General features: G+C 46.9%; 1 protein-coding gene and 1 long non-coding RNA gene across 7 annotated transcripts in view; both read left to right on the forward strand.

Moving 5' to 3' along the window:
* The window catches only part of ARHGAP25 (Rho GTPase activating protein 25), an 84,173-nt gene that overhangs the window by 45,382 nt on the left and 13,639 nt on the right, over positions 1 to 25,152 (forward strand). For 4 of the 6 annotated variants that reach the window (XM_034659241.1, XM_034659243.1, XM_034659244.1 and 1 more), the window contains 3 exons: positions 1,925 to 2,012; positions 6,346 to 6,462; positions 20,387 to 20,594. In XM_034659241.1, the coding sequence (XP_034515132.1) occupies positions 1,925 to 2,012; positions 6,346 to 6,462; positions 20,387 to 20,594 (413 nt within the window). Of the gene's footprint in view, positions 1 to 1,924; positions 2,013 to 6,345; positions 6,463 to 9,349; positions 13,685 to 20,386; positions 20,595 to 25,152 lie in introns of those variants that run through there. The other 2 variants (XM_034659246.1, XM_034659245.1) reach the window with 2 other exon arrangements.
* LOC117801986 lies at positions 13,691 to 18,314 on the forward strand. Its single transcript, XR_004624948.1, has 2 exons — positions 13,691 to 14,282; positions 14,412 to 18,314. It is a non-coding gene; the product is annotated as an uncharacterized LOC117801986 (long non-coding RNA).

Consider the following 25,152-nt stretch of genomic DNA (forward strand, 5'->3'; position numbering starts at 1 on the left):
ATGTAGAAAAATGAAGAATTCCCTTATATAGATAAATACTTTCTCTTTTTTTTCCTCCTTCCTCCTTCCATTCTGCCCCCTTCACCTCTTCTCCTCCTCCTCCTTTTCTTCTTTTTCTTCTACTCTTTTTCTTACTCGGTCTTAAACATTTTTATTTCTAGACTCTTAAGAAGCATTTATTCTTTTATGCTCCTGAGCTGATCTGAGAGTTCATTAAGACTCTTGCCCTTATACTCTCAAAAGTTCAGAAATAACAGAAGTAAGACCAAAGACTCACCCAAGTAGTAATTAGTAAAAATTTATTGTGCATACACCAAAAAGACAGTTTGCGAACTAGAAGCACTTAAACCAAAAACGTGGAGTGAGGCTCAGGGATATATTGTTATAAAGCAGCATTCTAAGTGAGAAAGCAGTGACTGTTTATTCTTTATCGTGATTGGTTATAATGTGAGAATTTCCTTAGGGGAGCCTGGGTGGCTCAGTCAGTTAAGCGTCCAGCTCTTGATTTCGGTTCAGGTCATGCTGTCAGGGTTGTGAGATCCAGTCCTGCTCAGTGCAGAGCTGCTTCAGATTCTCTCTCTCCCTCTCTCTCTGCCTCTCTCCAATGCTCACCCACATTTCCTTAAATGATAGGAAACGAGTCAGTGATTACGGTTCAAGTTTTGCTTATGATTTCCAGAGGCATAAGCAAGAAATGATCCAGGTCAAGTGTGTCTCGCAAAGTAAGCGAAATTGAACTTGGTGTCACTAAACTGGTTTTGTTTGCTCAGGGAATTGTCAAGCCTGCCTCTCTGTTTTTGATGTTAAGGGGTTTTCTGATGCCAATCCACTTCACGGACGCTCTGTTCTAAAGACGCATATGTTTACTTAGCTAGAATCAGACACGTCATCTGTCACGGCCAGTGAGATGTACATTCGGACAAGCCAACTCTAGGACAAAGAAGCTATGTCCCTTGGTGCAGTCGCTTAGACTTCCACAGTATCCATTTCCTCTTCTGCAACGTAGAAGGGGCCAAGTCACCAGGCTTATGGTACGGAGCTGTTGTGGGGATCTAATGAGGTATTGCATGTGATGGTGCACGTCAGTGCTGAGGCACTGAGCACATACATGGAGGAAGTGACTGATAACACATTCACATGTAAGAGGTCACATATCCTTCTGCACCCTCACTCTTTTCCATGGATCCAGGATCCTCCTGCCTACTTCCAGGGACACGAGGCTGATGGGTCCCCACCACCTCAGCTTTAACTCACTTCTGAGATGAATTACCATTCTGTCACTTACTAGCTCTGTGACATTAGGCAGATTATAGTACCTTTCTGATTCCCGGGTTCCTCACTTGTAAATGTGCATGACACCTGGCTGGGAGGATTGTTGGAAGGACTAAATGGATAACATATTCAGCGTGCTTAGTGAAGGGACAGACCCTTGAAATGTGCCGCTCAGCAGCTCTTGCTGCTACTAAGAGCTCTATCTTCTTGAATGGCTGGCTCCCTGTGGTTCAGCCCCAGTGGAATCTCTGGCAGCCGGGCAGTTAGACTGTCCACCATACGACCTCTGTGAGGCATACCAGTCTCTTCCCTGCTTACAAAGATCAGATGTCTGGTTTGGCCAGGAAGTCAGGTCCTTGGAAAAGGGGGAAGAGGCAAGTGTTGCTGATGGCATCCTCTTCCCTCACTCTTCTGTCAGGACCTTGTTCTTTTCTCTCTAGGCACCTCGCTTGCTCTCAGATAGCTGTTGCTTAATCTGGCAGAGGCTTGAACAGCAGAAGGGCCCCATTAAAAACTGGGATGCTAGCTTGCCATATTCCTCTCCACCTACCTATCTTCCTCCTTCGTCCCATCATTATCCTGTCTATCCTTCAACTTAATTTTAGGTGACAAAGTCGCTGCGTATTTACAGGGCTAACTTCTGATCTTTCAGGGTTGCATGTACCTACCAGGAAGCACGATCAAGGAGATTGCCACGAACCCAGAAGAGGCGGGAAAGTTTGTCTTTGAAGTCATTCCAGGTAGGCGACAAAAGTGGGGACAGAGGTACATTACCTTCCCGTCTTACTTCTGGATGGTAGTGTCAGCTCGCTAACGAACCAACCGAGGAAGAATGCATCATAGTTCTGTACGTAGCTAGTGAACCTGTACTAGCCTCACCTTCATCAGCTAGCAGGCCAACTAAGTGGGTGCGCGCTCGCGGCAGCCGGTAAGCCTCACGTGAGTGCGTGCTTGGCATCAGGCATTCCGCTGGGCTCTGCAAAGCACAGCATCCCTGCTCACTAAAAGGAGCTCGGTTTCCGAAGCTGAGTGGGACATGAAAATGAACAGTTACAGTGCACACTGAGCGATGTGAAATCGCCACGTTGGTAGGTCAAAAATGGTCCACAGTCAACAGTCACACAGAGTGCGACACGACCTAATAAGAAATGACAGCCGCGAATTACGGAGCCCTTAGCACATGTCAGGAGCTGAAAGTCCTCTACTGCGCATGTTAGCAGCACCCCGGAGGATGCTTCTGCCCAGGCAAGAGTTCCCTTCCTCGAGTGCGTCTGGGGCAAGGGGAGTTTCAAGGGGAATTTGGGTTTGTGTGAGTCTAGCACACTGAAGCTGCTTCTCCTTGTCTCCTGCTCCTTTTCCAGCCCCAGCCCCGCCAGGAACTCCAGAGCTGCTGGTCTGGTGGTGCAGCCAGGCTGCTGCTGCCTCACTGACACAGCAGGGGAGGCCACCAGTCCCCTGGGCAAGCGCCCCTTCCCTGAACCCCTTCCTTACCACTCGCACAAGGCAGCGTGCGCATGAGAAATGACAAAGAAGGCAATGTAGCCAAGAGCTTAGAGTGCCTGGTCTGGAGCGAGCTTGCCCTGCTCCAAATCCTGGCCCTGCCACTTTCTATTTGTGCAACTGTGATCAAGTTATTTCATTTCTTCCTGCCTCTGTTTCTTTATCTGTGAAATGGGGACAATGATGAGAATAGTGAGGATGAAAGAAAGAAATCGATTTGGCGCATTTGGTATAGTGACTGATATATAGTTAGTGCCATGTAGATGTTTCACATTTGGGGATAACTAGGGGAAATTATAATGTAGAAATCAACCCTAAAACTGGCTACTACTATAGAAAACAAAGAAAAACAATTTTTTTTTTTTTAAAGTTCAGCTCTTCCAGGTGGCCTCCTTCCTAGTGGGCACTCCTTTGCTTTTTTATCTGATGTTCTGTCCATCTCCCTTCCTCCTCAAAGGAAGAGGTTATTTTTTAGTCTCTCCTCTCTGAGAAAACCCCACCTCCTTCCCCACAAGATTCTTCTAGTCCTAGGAGAGTCCCTTTCCCAGCATAGTTCAAGGGATGCAACAGTCCATGGTAACATGGGTCCCAAAGCCTGAATTTTCTGCCAAGGGCAATCCTACTGAGAGGCCTGGCTGAAGATCACTGTGGGCTTTGCACCAAAAGCCCAGTACCCTTGAAGATCGCTCTGCTACAGTATCTCATTATCACTTACACTTGCTTACACTTACATGTCTCATAAGAACAGCAATTCTAAAGCGATAATTAGGTAGGGAACCATTTTCCTAAAGGTTTCCTAAAAGAGCCATCATTCTCAAGTCATCCAACTTAAAGTGAGGCAAGCCTTTGTATTATGATGTAGAGACTTTTTTAGTTCCTCTTTTGGTCATGCTCGTATGCCAGATGATTCTCAGGGACCGATGTTGGCAGAGGAAATGTCCTTCCTAACCAGGGCCCTCTCTCTGTGATCACCGGTGTTATAACGTTGCACAAAAGACAGAGAGAAGAATTTCATTATATTCATGCTATGTTTTTCTTTATTTGGGGCAGGAAAAAATTTAGAACAAGCTTCCCTCTCCCTACTTATAGCACAATAACTCTCTGTTCTTCCACCCAAAGGAAGTCGTCAGGGGTATAGAGAGTTATTCCTCTTGTTGCATTTAATTCTGATACTGCCTTGTGAGATGTCACAACAGATTTATTGAGTACCTGCTATGAGCCAGGAACTATTGTAGGAACCGAGAATCCAGAAAAGAACAAGCCTGCGTACACCTCACAGTCTAATGGGGGAGACTGACAACTGACTGCTTATGATGGAATGAGCCCAGTGGAAAAAAATTAAAGCAAAGAAAGAGAGAAAAAATTCTGGTCGATGTGGGGATAGTGGCGGGTCACTTACCATTTTATTTTTTATTTTTTTACTTTTTAAAAAAGGTTTTATTTATTTGAGAGAGAGAGACAGAGATAGTGAGAGAGAGCATGAGTAGGGGGGTGGAGAGGGAGAAGCAGGCTTCCCCCTGAGCAGGGAACCTGATGTGGGGGCTCGATCCCAGGACTCTGGGATTATGACCTGAGCTGAAGGCAGACCCTTAACCGACTGAGCTACCCAGGCACCCCTCACTTACCATTTTAAATAGAGCAGGCACTCCCATGTGCCCAACATTAATTGTTTTATAGGGCAGCAAAAGATTTTCAAATTCCCTTTGCTTTTTGATCTCTTGAACCTGTCTAATACCATGGAACCCACCCTTCATTGGGTCATTGGCTCTTTTGACCAGAAGGGTCAGTCCATCGAAGCCCTGTCTGTTCAGAAGCATCCTGAGAGCTGGGTGTTTCTCAGTGGAGTTGAGGGACAAAATTAATGGCAAAACTAAAAGATTTCCCAGAAGTCAGGGCAAACTGAAAAGACATGTTTTTTTTTTTTTTAAAGATTTTATTTATTTATTTGACAGAGATAGAGACAGCCAGTGAGAGAGGGAACACAAGCAGGGGGAGTGGGAGATGAAGAAGCAGGCTCATAGCAGAGGAGCCTGATGTGGGGCTCGATCCCACAACGCCGGGATCACGCCCTGAGCCGAAGGCAGACGCTTAACCGCTGTGCCACCCAGGCGCCCCGAAAAGACATGTTTTTGATAATACAACAGACTGGAGAATAGGCATGGTGGAGAAGGGTGCCAGATAAATTTTGACCAGCTTCAAACTGGAAGCAATAGGGGCTAGTGGCAATAATTGGGAGAAAGATCAGGGGCCTTGCTTTGAGTCTGGTGGTATCTTACTGCGTGCCAATAGGCAGGTCTCTTTGTATCTCTGGACTTGAGTTCCATTAGCCGTCAAGTGGAAATGATACTACAGCCCATTCTATTTCAAAGGGATATCGTGATTCCTACAGGATTCTTTAGTTCTACTCTGACCGCTTTTCACTTCCCGTTTTACTTCTGGAAACACCTAGCTCTCAGGAATGGTCAGGGCCTCCATGGACTGATCCTTCTGGTCAGAGAAGCTGATGACCCAGTGGTAAGATGGATTCAGAGCTGGGTTGTCCCAAAGCATAAAAGAACGTGGTGATATTGATGTAGGTTCAAGAGATCAGAACCAAAGGGAATTTGAAAATCTTTTGTTGCCCTGCAAGGAAATATGGGTTTGGGCACAACCAAGGTGCTAGAACAAACTCTTTTTGAGAGAAAGGCCCTGATATTGTGAGAAGAATGGGTTGGTGTTTACACAGACACTTTGAAATTTAATAGCTTCTTGTAATTGAAAGGGATCGCTTTTATGTTGTCCTTCCTAAGACCTACTTTTGATGCTTTTCTTCTCTCTCTCTTCTCCTTCTCTGTCCTGATTTTCCTTTTTGTCATTTTCTTTCATTCTTTCTCTTGGCATCCTCTCCCTGTTCCACCCCCTTGTCATTTCCTCCACCCTTTTGTCTGATAACACAAACCCAGGAAACATTACATATGTCTGTCCATAATCCTGGGTTTAAAGTGCTAGTGGTAATGAAAGTCCTAACAAACTTCATTTGTCCATCAACTATGTATTGAGAACCTACCGTTTACAGTGTCTTGTGCAGGTAGGAGAGTAGAAACTCTGAATAGGAAGTACTGATTTTGTGAGAAAGGCACCCATGTGCTCATTGTCCCTCTCTCCTAAGTCGCTCTTACCCTCCCCACCCCAACAGCTGAGCTCACGAGTAGCATAGGAAAATATCTGTAATGGTGTGATGGACTAAAGTCTTCAAAATTGTGTGGGCTGAGCCTGTCTCCCCTAACACCGACGCTGCCCCTTGAACTTCTCTTCCTTTCTGGTAGGAAATGTCTTCTCTCCCCAACAGGAGCAGTTCTCAGGCCAAGACATTCCAATTGCAAACCACGGGTGCTCAATGGTTTATCTATAGAATCAGAGTTTCGGGTGCATAAGTATTTGGTTCCCTTGGGGATAAGTAGATAATGCTTTTGTGTTGTTTGACTGGTTGATTAATTGCACCAAGAGAGCAGCTGAGGTTCAGCTTGCTTTGCTTCCCTTTGTCCTGGCCGCTTCCCACTCGAAGACCTTCATTAATATTACTTCTTCCTCCAGCCTCATGGGACCAGAGTCGCGCAGGACAGGACTCCTATGTCCTCATGGCCAGCTCTCAGGCGGAGATGGAGGAGTGGGTTAAATTCCTTAGGAGGGTCGCTGGCACACCCTCTGGAGGTAAGGACTCTGCAGGCTTTCCTGGCCAAGTGTCTGTGATAACTCGAAGACGGGGAGTTAGGAGCTCCAGACACGATCCCTCCTTGAACAGTGTTCAAGGGAGAGCATGAGAGGACAGCTCTGAGGCCATGCTCAATGCCAAGCATCTAGCTTCCCTCCCTGCATGACCTCAAAGAGCCAACTCTCGGTTAGCTGGGCGCACTGCTGCCCTTTGCACCTCAGCGGCAAATGTGTGTGATACCCTGAAGCACCAACATTCTGCAGCACCAGGAGTCTGCCGAGTTATGGGGTCGTGGGTGGTGGCAAGATCTATGCCGAAAGCTGGGGGGGAGGGGGCCGATCAGCACAGGAAATTGAAGCGGCTGGCCAGAGCTGGGGTGGTCAGACTGGGGAGAGGTTCAGGAACTGTGTCTGGCTCACAGGTTCTCAGTGAATTCAGGGTGAGCACTTTTCTGGGTTCCATGACTCAAGTGTTTGAGTTTTCTGGCAACCCTGGTGTTAGGCCCACACTAGAGGAGAAACTGCTATGAAAAAATATCTGCAATTAACCCAGTGTCCACAAGAGCCAAAATATGGAAAAAGCCCAGAAGTTCATCAACAGAAGATGTGAGATATATATATATAGATATATATATAGATATATATATATATTGTATATTCTATTGTAAGTATATATGCATACAATGGAATATTACTCAGCCATCAAAAAGAATGAAACCTTGCCGTTTGCAACAACATGGATGGAACTAGAGGGTATTATGATAAGCGAAAAAAATCAGTCAGAGAAAGAGAAATGCCATATGATTTCACTCACATGTAGAATTTAAGAAAAAGAAGCAGATAGACAAAGGGGAAGAGAAGGAAAAATAAAATAAGACGAAAACAGAGAGGGAGACAAACCGTAAGAGACTCTTAACTCTAGGGAACAAACTGAGGGTCGCTGGAGGGGAGGTTGGTGGGGGTGATGGGGTAACTGGGTGATGGGCATTAAGGACGGCACGTGATGTAATAATGACCACTGGGTGTTATATGTAAGTGATGGATCACTAAATTCTAACCCCTGACGCTAATAATACACTATATGTTAGCTAAATTGAATTTAAATAAGACATTAGAAAAAAACCCAAAGCCATCTGCAATTAACAAATAGGTGAATCCAGTATGTGTTTTTTCCTTTCTTAAAAATATGAAGAACTGATACAGGCGATCTCAGTGACCACTTTCCTTCAACTTTTTAGGAATGCACTTTGTGTCAGCTCCAGGATAACTGTATGTAATTATTTATCAACTGTGCTGCCTGTTATTTTGGAAGTCATGTTGGGGGGGAGGGCTTTCACAGCTCAAATATTATTTATTAGATTGCCCAATGGTTTCTTTAAAAATTATGAACGCCATAATAATTTTGTGGAAATTTGAAAAAATATAGGAAAATAATCACCCCTAAAACCACCAAAGGCATTTTTATGTTTTTCTTCCAGGTGGTATTCATATATACATTTCTTTCTTTCTTTTTTTTCAAAATGACAAGCATGGAATATATACAATTGAATACCTTTTATTTGATAGCTATGTTATATTGATTCATTTCCGGGATTGTTTGGTTACAAAAAATAGAAATTGCATGCAGTGATGTTCGGCAACAAAGAGGGCTTTGCTGGGTTGGTGCAGCAGCTGTTCAAAGAGACCAAGGGAGAACTGCCAAGAGGCCTGGGGCCAAGAACTGGACCGTCGGCCCAGAGCTTATCCTGTCAGTTTCTCTGGGGCCGCACAGCTTTGCATTCTGCTTTTCTCTGCATGCCTGCCTGTGTTTGCGTAGTTAACAGCGCTCCGGTGCTTACTCGTGGCCCCATAGAGCTGTGCCAGCCCCAGCTTTCCTGTACTTCTCTCTCAAGCACAGCAGAGGCTGAGCTCAGCCTCCACCACCCCATTCCACACTCCTGAGACAGGAGATCTACCCGGCTCAGCTGGGGTCAGGAGACCACTTGCAGATTCCGGAGCTGGGGCAAGGAGGCAGTCGTGTAGCCTGGGACCTGCCTAGCGTGGGGGCTGGGAGAAAAGAAGTTACAGATGGGGGACACCCAAACTCGAGTGCCTGCCACAGCCATCCTGAGCAGCCCATCCTATTACAGAAAGAGGAGCATGGTTTCATTCACCGTTTCCCAGTTCCTAAGCACTTTCTTTTTCTGCTGTGCTAATCACCAAGATGAGGTCTTTATTGATTAAAGCTCTCTTCTACGCCATTCAGCCTGGATCAGCTTAGCTGTGACCCTCCTTATTGCCCTGGATTGTGAGGTTGTGAGCCCTGGTCGATGTTCCCTGCTCCCCCCCCCCCCCCCCCGCTGTCCAGCGCTTTAGGCGGCGTGCATTGACAAGGGACGTGGACGTTGCCTAAGCATGCACATATTCTGAGTCAAAATGCGGTCCCGCACTGTGAATAGCCTCTGTGCCTTATATGGTGCTCGGCTCAGCCTTGCCACGGTGAGCTGCTGTACGGGGTCCTACTCCACGTGGGGATTTCTTCCTTCCCTGTCTCACCACCTGAGAAGCAAGTCAAGCATAAATCCTGCCGGCAGGGGAAAGTCCGAGGGATGAGAAATAAGAGTGCAGCGTATTTATTTATTCAAAGACAAGGATTTGTCTCTAAAGGGGCATTTCAGAAGTTTCTAAAGCCTCTCGTTGAATCTGATGCTAGACCTCAGATGAGAAGGCCTTTTAAGACAACAGAGTCCAGTCTGAGGCCACAAGGCAAGCCAGACATTTGTTCTTCCTGTTTGTAAGTCAGGAAACTTCTGTCCTGAGGAAGTAGATGATTAGTCCGAGGGGCCCAGCTACCGAGGAGTGGGGCCAGGGCCCCCCCCCCCTGTAGGCAGCTCTTGTCGCAGCATGGCCCCACTCAGAAGGTGCCCCTGAGCCGGGCCCACTAGATCTGCAGGGGATGCCCCTCAAACACTGGAAAGTCCCTGAGACGTGTTGCCGCTGCCTCTTTCCAGCCCTTCCTGAAGCTTTCTGTGGCTTTTCCCACCCAGAATCCTCTCTCTTCTTGCACCTCCACTACCACCATCCTGGCTGAGGCACCCCACTGTCTTGTCTGAATTACAGCGCTGGTCCCGAAACCAACTCCTTTGCTTTTCCCTGGACACCCAATGCATGTTCCTGCCTCAGGCACATTGCTGTGTGCTCTGTCTGGAATCCTCTTTCCCTGGGTAGCTGTGTGGCTTGGTACTCTGCTTTTTTTACAGGTCCTTGCTCAAACATCACCTCAGTGAGCCCTCCCCTGGTCATCCCATTTGACATTGAATCCCTCCCTTGCCCTACCCCTGGCTCTCCCTGGCCTTCTGTCCTGCTTCATCTTTCTTCTTAGTACTACCCTCTTAGACCTTGCTATATATTTCACTCATTTGTTCGTAGTTGGTCTCCCCTGGCTAGAAGGAAACCTTCAATCTATGTGGCAGGAATTTCTCTCTCTGTTTTGTTCAGTGCTGTATCCCACAATCTAAACAGCGTCTGGCACAGCAGACGTGAAGGAACAGCTTTCTCTTCCCCTGGTGTTCCTGGGTTCCGCTCCCGTAGGCTCTCCTCTCTGTTCAGTGACGATCAGCTTACCTGGGAAATTATTTGGAAAATGGGTTGCTGCCTCTAGAATGATCTTGCTCCAAGCGTGTTAATGGTGAGCTTTGGTGAAAGTCTTTAAGGTTTGTAGACCCCTTAAAGAATCTGATAGAGGCTGTGGAAACTCTCCCCAGAAAAATGTTCAGACAGAACAATTTTGTGTTCAACTGCATTCAACTGCAGACGCCTGTAATCCCTTTGTGTTACCCAGGCACTGAGTTCAAACTATGTTTTAGAAGTCAGTCTCGTGACAGTTTTGCAGAGCTAAGGCCCTTCTTGCCCCAGTCTCTTTTCTGGCCCCGTTTCTGCCTTGACAAGAAAGAAGGCCCACTTAGTTCTCACGACACACCCAGCTTTTCTCCCTTGGCTTCTCCTGCCTCGTAGCTGGCTCTGCACATTCCTCTCACCTTGTCCCAATCTGGGACCATTTCCAGTGTATCTCCACACATCCCAGAGATTCTTGAACACCAGCTAGACGTCCAACAATTTAACTCAATTCTGACGCCATCTACCCAGAGATAGTATCAGATTGCACAGGCAGAGGGCCTGCAAGGAGTCTCTGCTTCCATGCATTTCAGGTGCCAATTTCAAGTCCAGATTGTCACCTGTGCTTCTGACCCAATGGCTATAGATTGGAGGTTCCAATGACCCTTTCCCTGGGTTCAATTAATTTGCTAGAGGGGCTCACAGAACTGAGGAAGCCAGTTTAATTATTAGATCGCCAGTTTACTATAAAAGGCTATAAATCAGGAACAGCCAAATGGAAGACGTGCATGGGGCAAGGTGTGGTTAAAGCCTCTCCAGGATACCGGTCTCCTCCAAATCTTCAGGTATCCATCAAGCCAGAAATTCTCCAAACCCCATATCCTTTTGGGTTTTACGGAGGCTTTATTGCATCTGCATGACTGATTAAATCATTGACTATTCCTGACTGATCTCAATCTCCAGCTCCTCCCCCATCCCTGGGCGTCAGTGGGTGGGACTGAAAGCTTGAACCCTGTAATCACTAGGTTGTTTCGGGTTAATTAGTCCCTATCCTAGGTGCTTTTCAAAACTCACTCATTAACATAACAAAAGATACCTTTAAATCTCTCATCACAGCAGATTCCAAGAGTTTTAGGAGCTCCGTGACAGGAAATGGGTGAAAGACCAAAAATGTATTTTTTATAGTAAATCACAATGTCACACCTTGGAAAGCAGCATCATGGAGTGCCTTGGTGTTCTAATCTTTTCATGCCTAGCCAGCCCATTTATCTCTTTTTTCTACATTATTCTTTCGTGAGGGCCTGGCTGAAAAGGATAGATTAATTTTTTCCCACAAGTTCTGGATGCAATTCCAAGTTTTCCTGATTTAAGTAGAAGAAAAGGAAGGGAGGTGATCACATCTGGACTTCAAGTGACTTGTCCCTTTTTCTCTAAGCCACGCCTTCCCTTCCCCGAGTTGGAGGGCAATGTGTTCCCTGGATCCCCACCCTGAAGCCAAGTATCTGTCCCACCCCCAGGGAGCAGGCAGCATTGCGAAATGCTAATTGGTCGGAACCTGCTTTGCCCTCTTGCCCTGGAGGCAGGCCTCTGTTTCTCAGCCACTGCTGGGTACATAAGCGCTGGACTAAATTGTGCACAGTTTCCTCTGACCGACCTGGTTGTAAGGCCCGGGCCAGGTCCCATGTTTTAAGCATCTTTGTGTGTTGGCCTAGGCATAGAGTATAGAAACAGTGCGTTGTTACATGCCTTGGGTTCCTTTTTCTTCCTTTTCTTTCTTAAGTTGTCCGCATCCTTCTGGACACGATTTCACCATCTACAGCAGAGTTTAGCCTGTGGGAGTGTGCTATCTCTGTGATTCATTGTTATTCCATGTGTTCTAATTCTTTTTCTCTAGTAAAGTAGACATGAAGAAGGATGGGTTTTTTTTTCTTTTCCTGTCGCCCCAAGAAGGATGATTTTTACTTATTTTCAGTAATCCCCCTCTCCCCAGATCCCAACACAAGACAGATACTTTTTACTTTTAAGATTTATTTATTTTATTTGAGAGAGAAAGAGAGAGAGAGAGTATGAGCAGGGAGAGGGGCAGAGGGAGAGAGAGAGAGAATCTCCAGCAGACTCCTGGATGAGCATGGAACCTGACATGGGGCTCAATTCCGCAAGCCTGAGCTGAAACTTAGAGTCGAACGCTCAACCGACTGAGCCACACAGGTGCCCCAAGACAGATCCTTATTTATTCATTTACTCAACAAATACTTCTGAAGCATGTGCCAAGCACTGTGCTAACCCTGGGGTTATGCCAGTGAGAAAAGGACTAAGTCCCCTCTTCAAGGAGCTCACAGTCTAATAGAAGACACAGACCTGAATCGAGCCCCAAACCATAACACGCAACTGGGAAAAGTACCAGGAAGGAAGAACCCATCATGCACAGTGGGGAAAGATGTCTTTGTCAAGAAGTTTAGAGAAAGCTTCCCTGAACTAGTGATGATTCAGCTTAAATGTGAAGGGTCCGTAGAGGCTAACTTGGCAGAAGAGGGAGAAGAGGAACAGTATCTCAGTCCGAGGAATAGCATTCACCAAGGTCCTATGACAGAAAGAACAGGCTCTGGAGTGAGAAGAAGGCGAAGACAGTGGACATAGCCTTGCTAAAGTTGTTGGTCTTCATTCTAAGGTGGCTTGGATGAGGGTGGTGGTGGTGAAGGTGGAGAAAAGGAAGCAGGTGTGCACAATGTTTCAGAGGTAACATTGCCATGACATGGGAGTGAATTCGACATGGAAGGAGAACGTGGTGTCGATCGAGTCCTCGAGTCCCAGTCTATGAGTGAATGGTGGGATGAACATTTTTTGGCAGCATCCCATGACTCCTCCTGGCAATCCTTCCCTCCTCCTGCCTGTCCCCTCGTGATGCGGGGACTCCATTTCAAGGCTCCTGGGCATGTCTGGCAGGGTTGCCGCACTATTTGCTAAACCCTTCTCGACGGGAGAGGGAAATCATCTCAGTTTACCCCATAACCCACCTCCAAGATCATTATCTCTGAAGACTGAGCTACGTGCAAATCGGAAAGCATTTCCAGAGAAGGGTGGGCTGGCTTCATCAACACTAAGTGAAGTCCTGTGTTCCTGCCAGACACTTTGATATATGGAGCAATGCTGGTAAGGGCTTGTGTGTGGGATTTTTTTTTTTTAACCCACCTGCAATCTATCCCTTGAATGGCAGTTGACAATTAGCTGCTAAGTAAAAGGAGGCATTTATTTTTATTGCGGACCCTGACAGTTTTATGTTCACTCTTTAAAAGCCAAGACTCATGTGTGTAAAGGTGAGTGGGAAGGGGAAGTGGTGTGGGAAGAAGGAAGGGAGGGCCAGGGGCAGGTGCGGACAGATCCCATGATTTCTGTGCTGGAGTCAGTATTTACAGGCATGTGCTGATCTGGAAGCGAGAGAGGATGGTTCTTCTAGGTTGGAGAGGAGGGAAGCGCTGAGGCAGGCCCGGCAGAGGCTGTGATTCCTCGGCCCCCACCATGCCTCATATTCTTAGGGTGCCGCGGTGGGACCTGGGCTGTGGCTTTTCTGCTCTGGCACTGCTCTCTTGCTGGAATTTCAGGACGAAAACCCCCAAGCTCCAAAAGAAAGGTATTTGTTCCCTATTTTGTGATTCAATTCTAAAAGGCACTCTGCCCAGCTCCCCTTCCTTCTCTGGCAGAGATGGGGACGTTCCTGGAACTGAGCCCCTGGGAAGCAGGTACTGGTGCTGGGTCACAGGGCCAGTGGGAAAGAGGGTACAGCGGCAGGGCGGGCCATCCTGGGGACCTGGGAGGGACCAGAGGCAGGGTGGGGAGGGGCTCTTGTCTTGAACCCAGGAGTGTCTGTGTGATGAGGAAGGGGGGATGAGGTTAGAAAGGAGGTGACAGATAATCCTTCCACTTTCACTTCCCCAGAGCAATGCAGTGTCCTGGGGCTGCCTAGCAAATCTGAGGAGGAAGCTTAGAAGTAAAGGGGGGAGGATGGCCCACAGGCAGAGACTAGGCAGCCGCCTACCCCTTTCTTCTTCCCCTTAGACTTAGTGATTTCTGAAATTTCACCTAGACAGTTGTATTCCACTGGATTTAAACAAGACAGATCAAACTATTGAATTTAGATTCACGGGGTAAATATGACAGTGGACAAATTCCTAATCTAAGTCTCAGTTTATCCATCTGTAGAATGGAACAATAATGTCTGTTTTTGTAAGGTTCTTATGAGGACTAAGCGAGAGCACACATGAAAGCTTCTAGGGCACTTCTTCATAAAATTGGCTTAATTAATTAAATGCATGAATAATTAGAATTATTACATTATGTATTATAATTNTTTTTGTAAGGTTCTTATGAGGACTAAGCGAGAGCACACATGAAAGCTTCTAGGGCACTTCTTCATAAAATTAGCTTAATTAATTAAATGCATGAATAATTAGAATTATTACATTATGTATTATAATTAATCAATTCAGATTTGTACCCATTGGGATGGCAATGCCTCTATTAATAGTGACTGGTCCAAAGTGAGGAGCAATTCTGAGTGATTGACTGGCTGGCCAAGGGCGGGAAGAGCAGGGGCACTAGTTCCTTGAAGGAGTGGGAACATCCCGGGAGGCATGGTGCTGATGGGGGAGCCTGGTGGAGAATGGTCTTCAAGGGCCTCCCACCCACTGTCTGCTGTCTTCCTCCTTCCCTCGTTTCCTTGGGGTCTAGGCTCTTTTGTGTCCTCCTGGGATCAAAGGGTGGTGATCAGGACTGAGAAGTCAGAGGTAGGTGCCACTCAGGATTGGGTCTTTGGAGTTCCAGGAAGGTTTTCTACTCTGGACTTCTCATATGTGATCCGAGTTGGAGAGGGACAAAGCCTGACTGAAACAAGCTGAAGACAACCGGGATGCTGTTTCTCTCCTGTGGGTCTTGAGGTCTCTAGAGCCTGCAGTGGCCACTTCTTGTTGGAAGGAAGAGCTCTGAATGATTTTGAGGCAGGAGGTGTGCAGTTGAGTGTCTTCATATGAGTAATATGAAAGCAGTGGGAGTGCTAAGAAGCACACGAGGATGGGGGGAAGGAAGGCCCAGGACACTCCAACATTTAGAGGACAGGGAGAAAAGGAGGACTCATCTGAGGAGGCTGAGGAAGTGTGGCCTATGAAATAAATCGAGAACCAAGTGGGAGTGCCAAAAGCCATGTGAAAAGTGTCTCAAGAAGGAATGATTTGCTCTGTCACATGATGCTGATAGAGCAGTGAAGAGGAAGACTGAGAATTTGACTACTCGGTTTTAAAAATGTAAAGGCCATTGATCTCCTTGACAAGAGCAAGTTTGGAGAGGTGCTGATCAGAGTACTTTCAGGAGAGAAGGGGCGGAGGACGAGAGGAATAGGAGACCACTGGGGACAGCTTTTCGAGGACTGGCCCATCATGTGCCAGGCTTTGTGCCAGGAAATAAAAATAGATGGTGAACCAGAAGGGCTGTCTGCCTTTGAGGAGCCCGCAGTCCAGTAGAAGAGAGACATGTTTAGAACTAAGCTGCATGAGAAGTGGTAGGATAAAGATACCTACAGGGAGTTCTGTGAGGACAGAGGGAGGGGCCAGCTCCCTCTGAGAAGACAGTTGGAACTTCTGCTGCTGGAAAATCAGGTTCCCAGGTGGGGAGAGGGAGGAAGGGTATTAGCTCCAGAGTTTTCAAAAGCAAAGAACTTTTTTCATTCTTTTTATCATCATCTCTAGCTACCAAAGAGGCTGGCCCACAGCAGTTGCTCAGTTTGCATTTGCTGAATGATTTTGTGAATTCCAGTGGAAGGCGTTAACAAAAAACAGAGCTGCAAAAGAAACCATCGCAACAATTTTGACAGTAGCAGCAAGGATGGAGAAGAGAGATGGTTTCGTTTAGAAAGCGTTGATTGGTTTGGAAGGAAAGAGGGTGTTGCAGACAATCCCAACACTCACACTTTAGCCGATGAGGTTTGTTGAGCGCAGGCACCTTGTGTTGATGGCTTTGTATTCTCCATGCCTAGGAAAGTGCCTGACGCTTGACTGCTTGAGTGACGGAATGTTATTGCCTGGGAGGAAGGCTACAGGATAAGCAGTGATTTGGGAGTGTTGGGGGTGGGATGAGAGTGAGATTGGAGAAGACACTGGGAGAGCTGCCATTAGACATTGGAGGGGAAAGGATGGGTAGGTAGATAGATCGATTGATCTGGACCAGACATGTGGATTTACAAGTTACCAGTTTGTGGGCGATAGCCAAATGTATGGATTCATAGGAACTTTGCCAAAGAGAATGTCTAGAGGGAGGAGACAACTGAGCTGGAATGCCGGGAAGTGACACACTAAAGGAGCAGGTGGAGGAGGAAGCACAGTAACGGAGACTGCAGAGGAGCCGGCAGGGGGATGGGAATGGAATGAGAGTCGATGGTTTTGTCATCATGTAGGGCGAAAGTCTTGACGAGGAAGGAGAATCAATAGCATCAAGAGTCTTCGGGGAAGCCCAGCAGGGTATGGAATGAACACAGGCTATGTCTGGCCATTAGGAGGGCACCGGAAATTTTACTGAGTGGATTGGATGGAAAGAGGCCGGCTGATGAAACCAGACTGGGATGGGCTGAGAGGCTGAGAGGTTGATAAGTGAAGAAGTAGAGGCTGTGAGGATGGAAACAGACATGTTCTTTCATGAATATACTGATGAAGAGAAGGAAGGCGAGCAGTGGTCATTTGAAGCTGGGGCAGGAAGTTATTGTCTAATAAATTGGCAGACTTAGACTCACTTGGGCTGTTTTGATTGAAAACAGAAAAATTTAAGATATAAAAGCGATGGAGTGAAGTCCTGGAAGAGGTGCGAAAGGATGGAACCCACAGGCTGAAAAGGCAACATCTTAGAGGAAAGCACAGTGTCCTTTTCTTCCTCTGAGAGAAAACAGACAGACAGAGGAGGAAGGACCAGAAAGGTGGGGACTGGGGATGAGAGAGTCATCATGATGTCCTCCACTTAGGGAGAGAAGGGAAAGAGGAGCAAGGTCATCTGCTGAGACAGAGAAGGGAAGGAAGTGGTGGTGAGTGCCAGGAGAATGGGGAAGATTTGGAACCAAGGTTTTACAGAGAGTGGGAACATAACCTTCTATGATATGGAATGTTGTGTTCCTGGGAGCTCTGGTGACCAGATGAAGGTGTGGAGAGGGTACTGGGAGTCAACCGAGCCAAGATGGAGGAGAGAGGAGGGTTGGGAAGTGGGTTTACTGGTGAGAGTGGCATCACAATGACTGACTGTGGAGCCTGGGAGGGATAGAGCATGAGCGCAGGATGAGGCTGAGAGGCTGTGATGGTGAGAAAAATTATAGGACTTGCTACCCAAAGGGTTGTAAGAAGGAGCTAGATTCCAGGTCACCTGCAAACAGAGCATCTGCCTCTGGACCTCAGGAATGGAGTTCCCATTTGACAGCTCTGGAATTTCCACATACATCCCCACATTGTGCTTGGGATATGGTTCCCTATCGGGGTCCAGGAGGCCCCTTGAGCCTGAATTTCAGCTGCTCTGAAACACATCTGCCTCCCCCTTTGAGGTGCCCCTCAAGGGATTTTTACAAATGCCATGTGGTCTATGTTTTAAGCAAGATTATTTCAATCATTTCCTTCCATATCTATTCAGCTCCTTTCACAGACCTATAGGAACCAAATTCTATGCTGCTGCTGACATTCTCTAATTGTTTCTCATTATATTGCATGTTGTCATTTCATTTTCATAACTCGAGTGTAAGTTTATTGAAAGCAAGAACCATATCCTATGTTTTCTTGTCCATATTACCCATTCCACATGGCCTGTTGCTGGCACGCAATGAATGTTAGTGTGAGGCTGAATTCTTCATGGAGGAGATCTCTACTAGTATTTAAACTAAAGAAATGCCACAGTTATCATTAATCATGGAAAGCACTTGCTTAAAGATGAAATAATTCTTTAAGTAATTCAGCAAAACACACTATCTACCTACCTTGTGCCAGGCCTCATGCTGACTACTGGGAATGAAAAGAGAGCATCCACATACTCCCAGCATTGGGGAACCTAGTCACACAGAGGGTATGGGTACATACAAATAATTACCATACAGTGTCAAAAGGGATTGGGATATTTGAGAAGGAATACAGGTACACAAAGTAGGGACAGAATGTCTCAGGCTGGGGTCAAGGAAAGCTTGGCAGACGTGATATTTGAGTCAGGCCGAGGAAGACAAATAGAATTCCAGCAGACAAAGAAGAAGAGATGAACAGACTGGGCAATGAGAGGACCGTCCAAAGGCATGAAGACTAAAGACTGCTGTAGGTTTTGGGAACATCAGGGTGGGGTGCCTTGGGGAGCATGACCTGAAGTCAGGCTAGAGAGGTAGGTGGGGGTCAGACCGAATGCCAGCCCAAGCAATGCCAGCCCCAACTTTCAAACTTTAGCCACAAAATATTTAATCAAACACTCTCACTGAAATACAGTAAGTTAAACAGACAAGAGCCCAGCAGATCTGGTGGGGAGTAGGGAGAGTACAGGGGGCCCCCCCCGCCGCACTGCCCCATGCTCAGCTCCTCCTAGATTCACTGCCCTCACTTCCCAGCACCCAATGTGATGAGGGAGGGACTGCAGAGGAAGCCTCTAGGACTTTGAGGGGTAATTTGGAAAAATGCTACTGTGACAATCGGGGAAGAAGGGGATGACTGTTAAGAACAGGGTTGAGGGGCAGGGGAGTGTGCTTAGGTAAATTGGAGGCGGTTTAGAAAGGTTAGCAGCAGGAGAGCTTTGACCATGTGGGAAGAGAACAGACCACAGCTGTCATAAGTGAGAGAGTAGTCTAGCCTGGCTTAGGGCAGTGGGTGGTAGTGCAGGGAATGTGTAGATTCGAGAGCTTTGTACAGCTCTTTACAGGTGGAATCCACATTAGTAAGAGACTAGGTACAGGGGACCGGCCAAAGAGGGAACCATGGGGAAAACCAAAGGATTTTGGGAAGCAGTGTCCTGGCAATTGAAATGGTCTGTCCTAATTATGACAGAAGGAAAATCAGGCAGGACAGAGCTGAAGCCATGACTTGTCTTCTGAGCCTCCAGGAACCAAAGGGCCTGGGGGCCTGGTGGGAGAATGGGTAGCCGATGACTGTCCTGATTTAACGACTAACCTTGTTATACCACTAGGGTGGGGAAATTAGAGAGCCAAATACTGACAGGGCCGGGTTAGAGCTGGTCCACACATGCTTTGCTGGAGGCAGTGTAATTTGGAAAAATATTTTTGGACAACAATTTGCATACCATTGAGTCATAAAAATGTTCAAACCACTTGACCTAGTAATTCTACATGTGGGAATTTGCCCTAAGGAAATAGTTCAAAAGAGTGAAAAGCCTATGTTCACCTATCCAATTGTTAATTAATTCATTAAGCAATTAATTAGAAATTATACATTGCACCAAATATAGTCCAGGAACTCTGCTAGGTGGGTAAGCATGTTCACCGTGGCAATTTTTAAAATAATAAAACATATGGGGTGCCTGGGTGGCTCGGTCAGTTGGGTGACCGACTCTGGATTTAGGCTCAGTTCATGATCCCAGGTCCTGGGATCAAGCCCCACGTCGGGCTCCTCGCTCAACAAGGAATCTGATTGAGGATTCTCCCTCTGCCTCTGCTCCTCCCGCTCATACTCTCTTTCTCTAATAGATAAATATATCTTAAAAAAATAAAAATAGCAAAGCGTAGTAAAACAATCTAAATTATTAAAAATGCTGCACCGGTTTAATACAGCAGGAGACATCTGTGCGATAGAATGTGATATTTTGATGCTATATGACACAAGCAGAATTCAAAACTGCCTGCTTGCTGCTGTGGTTAAGAGCACATTCTCTTCAGTTTGCTGCCTGGGCTTGAATTCTGACTACCATGCCCTGGCACCTGACCTTGGCAAGCTCACTAGTGCCTCTAAGGCTCAGTGTCTTTAGTAGTAAGGTGAGTATAACAATTCTGCTACCTCAGGGGGTTGCTGTTAAGATGAAATGAGAACAGGTGTGCAAAGTGCTTAGCACAATTTCTAGCCCACCACAGGTACTCAGGAAAAGCGAGTTGTTATTCGAAATATGTAAAAATGTGGGTCAAGAGAAAAAGATGGACAGAGACTGCCCCAATTGTATAGCCCCAGGAAATATTATGGGTGATGTGTCTCCTACAATTTGTCTAGTACCATTGCACTAAAACTTGGGGTTATAGGCAACACAAACAAATCTAGAAAGAGGGAAAGCAATTTGACCTATCCGTTCATCCAATGGAAGTCAGACTGATGTGCAGGTCCCGTTTTTCTCTTCCCAGCTGTGTTTGGCCAGCGTTTGGATGAGACCGTGGCCTATGAGCAGAAATTCGGCCCCCACCTGGTGCCCATCCTGGTGGAAAAGTGTGCAGAGTTCATCCTCCAGCACGGCCTCAATGAAGAGGGCATCTTCCGACTGCCTGGGCAGGACAACCTGGTGAAGCAGCTCAGAGATGCTTTTGATGCCGGCGAGCGGCCCTCCTTTGACAGGTACGATGTCCTCGCCACGCCCTCCCCCTGCCTCACTCAGGTAGGAGAAGCTCTCTCTGCCAGCTGAGCTATAGGACTCACATAGATACCCCCAAGGCCATGGCTGGCAATAAAGAGAGCCTTTTTTTTGGTGATCACTTATGTGAGGGATGATGTGAACTAGAAGTAGGGCCTTGCTGAGCAGTCAAGAAACCATTTTGGATGTAGCTGAAGGGAAAGTGCCGTGGCAGGAGGGGAGGAAGATGGGACCTAGCTCGAGGCCCACTGCCGGGCTGATGAGGACTGTGGAAGAGCCGAGCTGGCTGAACAAACAGACTCAGTGTGATGGAGAACATACCATAGCTATACCCAAGGGCTCCTATGTTCTTCCTCAGCTTTCCAGAAATGGCCGGGACTTCCTGTTAGTTTGGGAGACCACTAGTGTCCACCTCTGAACTTAGTTCTGAGCATTTTCTGAGAGAGTACGTACTGATGTCTTAGCAGACTGGTGTCCCCCAGCATCTCCCCTGTGGAGGTTGCCCAGGTTTGGTTAGGGCATATTGGCTGTGGCGACATTTCTTCTCACCGTCGCCTATCCGCCCCACCTCCTCCAGCTACCCCGCCGAGGCTTTCGCTGTGCCACAGTCAGCTAGTTCAGCCTCCGCCCCGATGTGGGACTTTCTCCACCTATTGTGCAATGTTCGCCCTGGTTGCCTGTGTGTGCTTGTCCTGCTGGCAAGAAAGAGCCATTGTTCTTTCCAAATCAGCAGCCCATAAATCAAGATTTGGTGAGACAGGCCTCAACTCTATCCAGTTTCCTCAGGTTAAAATTCCCCCAAGAAGTTATTTAGGACCTAGGAACAGCGCTGATCCTGGGAAAATCATGAACAGCTAAGTGCCATTAGCTCCCTCTCCCCACCATCCACCCCGGTCACCAGCGACGCCCATTCTCCCTCTGAAGCATCTCTGATACCATCTGCTCTCTCCATTCTCACAGCCACTGTCTGAGTGTGGACCACCGCAGGTCTGTCTTAGCTGCCGTTGGCATGCAGTAGGTTAACTTACCAAGGGTGCTGTATTTTTACAGGAAAGCCATGGGTGGAGTTGTTACCGGAACTATAACAGGTTATGGACATTGAATTTACGGACCTCTCAGCAGCACTATAAATTGCATTTCATTATCAGGCACCTGTTCAATTAAGCTCACCACTTTTATATTCTGTTTTCTTCTTATGTTTTTAATGAGCTTTGAGTCGATCAGAAGATACGGGTGGGTTGTTGCTGAAGCAATGTGAACAGTCAGCCAGGAGGAATAGAGGTGATGGCAGGGGCTTGTCAGATACTTGCCCTAGGCTTGCTTTTATGTACCTATAAAGTCAACCTGGGTGGTGGAGTCATAGTCTTTGATTCCCGTGAAATATTTGGGGTTGGAAAAAGGAAAGTTACACAGCTTGTCATGACCTCTCCACCCCCAGAACTCAGAAGTAGAGTTTATACACCTAGAAATAGGAGGGGTCACCTGGAGCTCTTCAGAGGCCTCCCAGGGCCGATTCTTGGGTCTACGTAGTCCTTGTGGATAATCATCTAGACCTACATTGGTCATATGTGTGGTTAGAAATCCCCCAAACTGTCTCACTGGAATGAAGAGAAACAAAGGAGCTTTTATTTGGTAGATTCTAGTATAGCTCTATCTGATTCTCATTAAACATATACATACAAATTTTAAAATCTCTTTGTTGAGTTTCTGCTGGGCTGGATACTATCCGGCCACAAAACTAATATGCTTCTGATGCCTATATTTCTGTGAGAAACATACAGATGTGCCGTATTTTAAGGTCCGTGCTACCAGGGAAGGATTGGCAGAGCCATCGGTGGTGCCTGGGCTAGTCTCTGGTGCATCAGGTATTGAACTCAGAAGTCACCAGGCTCCTGCTTTGCCCTTAGTCCTTGACTTAAAAAAAAAAAAATCATTTAAAGATGTTTCATTGGGTTGAAGGAATAGCAAACTCAGGAAAAATCATGCTGGAAATTTAGACTGTAACAGGGACAACTGATTTGTCCCTGTTACAGTGGGGGCACAGACATTAAACCAAAAATTAACAGAAATAATAGTATAATTTCCATTGTGTTAGGTGTTAAAATGGAAAGCTAGATGGTACTATGAGAACATAAAACAGGAGCCTCTTTTTAAAAAGATTTATTTATCTATTAGAGCGGTGGGGGGACAGGGGGAGAGAGAGTCTTAAGCAGACTCTGCATTGAGCCCAACCCGGGGCTTGATCTCACAACCCTGAGATCACGACCTGAGCCAAAACCAAGACTGGGATGCTTAGTGGACTGCACCACCCGGGTGCCCCAGAACAGGAGCCTTTTGACATAGTCTGGTGGACTTAGGGAGACCCCCAAGAAGAAATCACATTTATACTCAGACACATTAAGCAGGCATGAAGAGTTAGGCAGGACAAGCAACATTATCTCCCCCCGATAAAATGAATTGGGAAGCTTTCTCTGGTTTTAAATGTTCCAAGATGATTTACATAGATAATTGTGTTCTTTGGTTATAACTTTGAAGCATCTACACTATATCAGTGGTTATAACCCTTTCTTTTTTCTAATGTTGGATATTTTTGCTGTCGTAGTTTCTTCTGATTGAAATAGCTAGTAGTTTGTGATTTTTGTTGTCATTTGTCTTCAAAAGATTCTGTTTTTTTAATCTATCATCAATACTGTCTTTCTTATTTCAAATTGTTGTTGGCAACATTTGTTGCTTGGGTGTATTTTGTGTGTTGGGGGCTGTGCCAGGCAGTGGACAGTACGTCAGAGAATGGAACCGTGGAGGCAGGAGGCCAGATTGGAAGCTGGGGCAGGATCCCGGCCAAAGGCCATTACCTTCTGAAACAGAGCAGTGAAGGGCGGGGGGCAGGACTTAAAGAGAGCCACGTGACATTTGAATAGAATTGAGGGCCTTGGGGAACGTAATTGGATGTGGGGTGAGGGAGAGGCCCTAGATTCTGACTAAGACCAATGACAAGGTTGCAATGCTGAGGCTGGAGGAGAAGCCACTCTGGGACTTAGGAGAACACATGTCAGCTGGTTGTCGTTCTGTCATTTTCTTAGGAACTTCTCATGTATTTTGACAAAAGGGCTTTGCCCAGGAATATTTTTAGGCAGTGACTCAGCAGGGAAGGCTTTTCTAGAATGCCCACCTTAAGTGAATGGTTCCCACCCCCTATTTCCTGAGGCAGCCCTGGAGCACAGTCAGGGCTCTGTGCCAGTTCACGTTCTCGCTTTGAGGCAGAGAGTTCACCGGCTGCAAAGGGGGAGCCTTTTCAGGAGACAGCTCTGAACATTGGCTATCAGAAACAAACAGAAGCATGAAAGACTATGGACTTGAGAAACAAACTGAGGGCTTCAGAGGGGAGGGGGGTGGGGGAATGGGATAGACTGGTGATGGGTAGTAAGGAGGGCACGTACTGCATGGTGCACTGGGTGTTATAACGCAACTAATGAATCATCGAACTTTACATAAAAAACCAGGGATGTACTGTATGGTGACTAACATAATATAATAAAAAATATAATAATAATAATAATAAAAAAGAAACAAACAGAAAAACTTAGGACGTCAAGACAGAGCTTTACAGTTGAGTCCTGATGTTCTTGCGTCTGCTCCCTCCACTGCCTCCGTCCTCCTCCTCTGCCCAAACCGACCCCTCCTGTCCCTTCTCCAGGAGGCACTTCTCCAGGCGATTCTATATTCCCCACTGCTGAAACCGAGGAGACACTCACACGGTCTGAGCCCCTTGCCACATCATAGCTTTTCAAAATAGCACCCGGACAGTTGCTTAAGACCAGTTCTTTTTGACACCAAGTCAATGAATACGGAGTAAATTATTTTTTCACTGATGAACGTCAAGCATACAGCGGCGTCAGACTTACTTTCTCTTCCAGAGGTGCAGACTAAATGCCACAGCTCTGTTAACCCGGGGTCAGCGGATGCTGATGAAGGGCCACGCACGAAACGCTGAGGCTTTGCGGCTGCAGCTGCTCCGCTCTCAGCAGAGTCACAGTGCCAAATCGGCCAACGACGATGCAAGAAGGATGCCCGTGACTGTATTCCTGTAACACCGCGTGGATGCGGAAATTCAAAATTCATATTGTCACGGGCCGTGAAATAGGCTTCTTTTGAGTTTTGTTCCCAACCATTTTAAAACGTAAAATCCGTTCTTCGCTCAGAAGCTGTACAAATACAGGCAGTGGGCCAGACTTGACTCTTGGGCCGTGGTTTGCCTGCTCCTGCTGTAAGCTGGAGAAGCTGAACTGGAAAACCCGAGCCTCCTTCAGTGAACAGGCGGTCGTCTGAATGCCGTCGGTCTGCAGCAGGACCTCTGCTCCCCACCCTCCGGGCTGATACCTGTGCTCCCTTCCCCGTGCTGTAACTCCTTGCCGCTCTTCTGATCTTGTCCCCATGGCTCCCCAACCCTGCACTGGGGGTCCCTTTCCCATAATTCCATACAATCCCAGCTGCTTGCCTTCCTTGTCATGGTACTAAACTCACAATATTGTAATGACTTGGTGA

Source organism: Ailuropoda melanoleuca, chromosome 4 (assembly GCF_002007445.2).
Source record: "Ailuropoda melanoleuca isolate Jingjing chromosome 4, ASM200744v2, whole genome shotgun sequence".
Classification (NCBI taxonomy): Eukaryota; Metazoa; Chordata; class Mammalia; order Carnivora; family Ursidae; genus Ailuropoda; species Ailuropoda melanoleuca.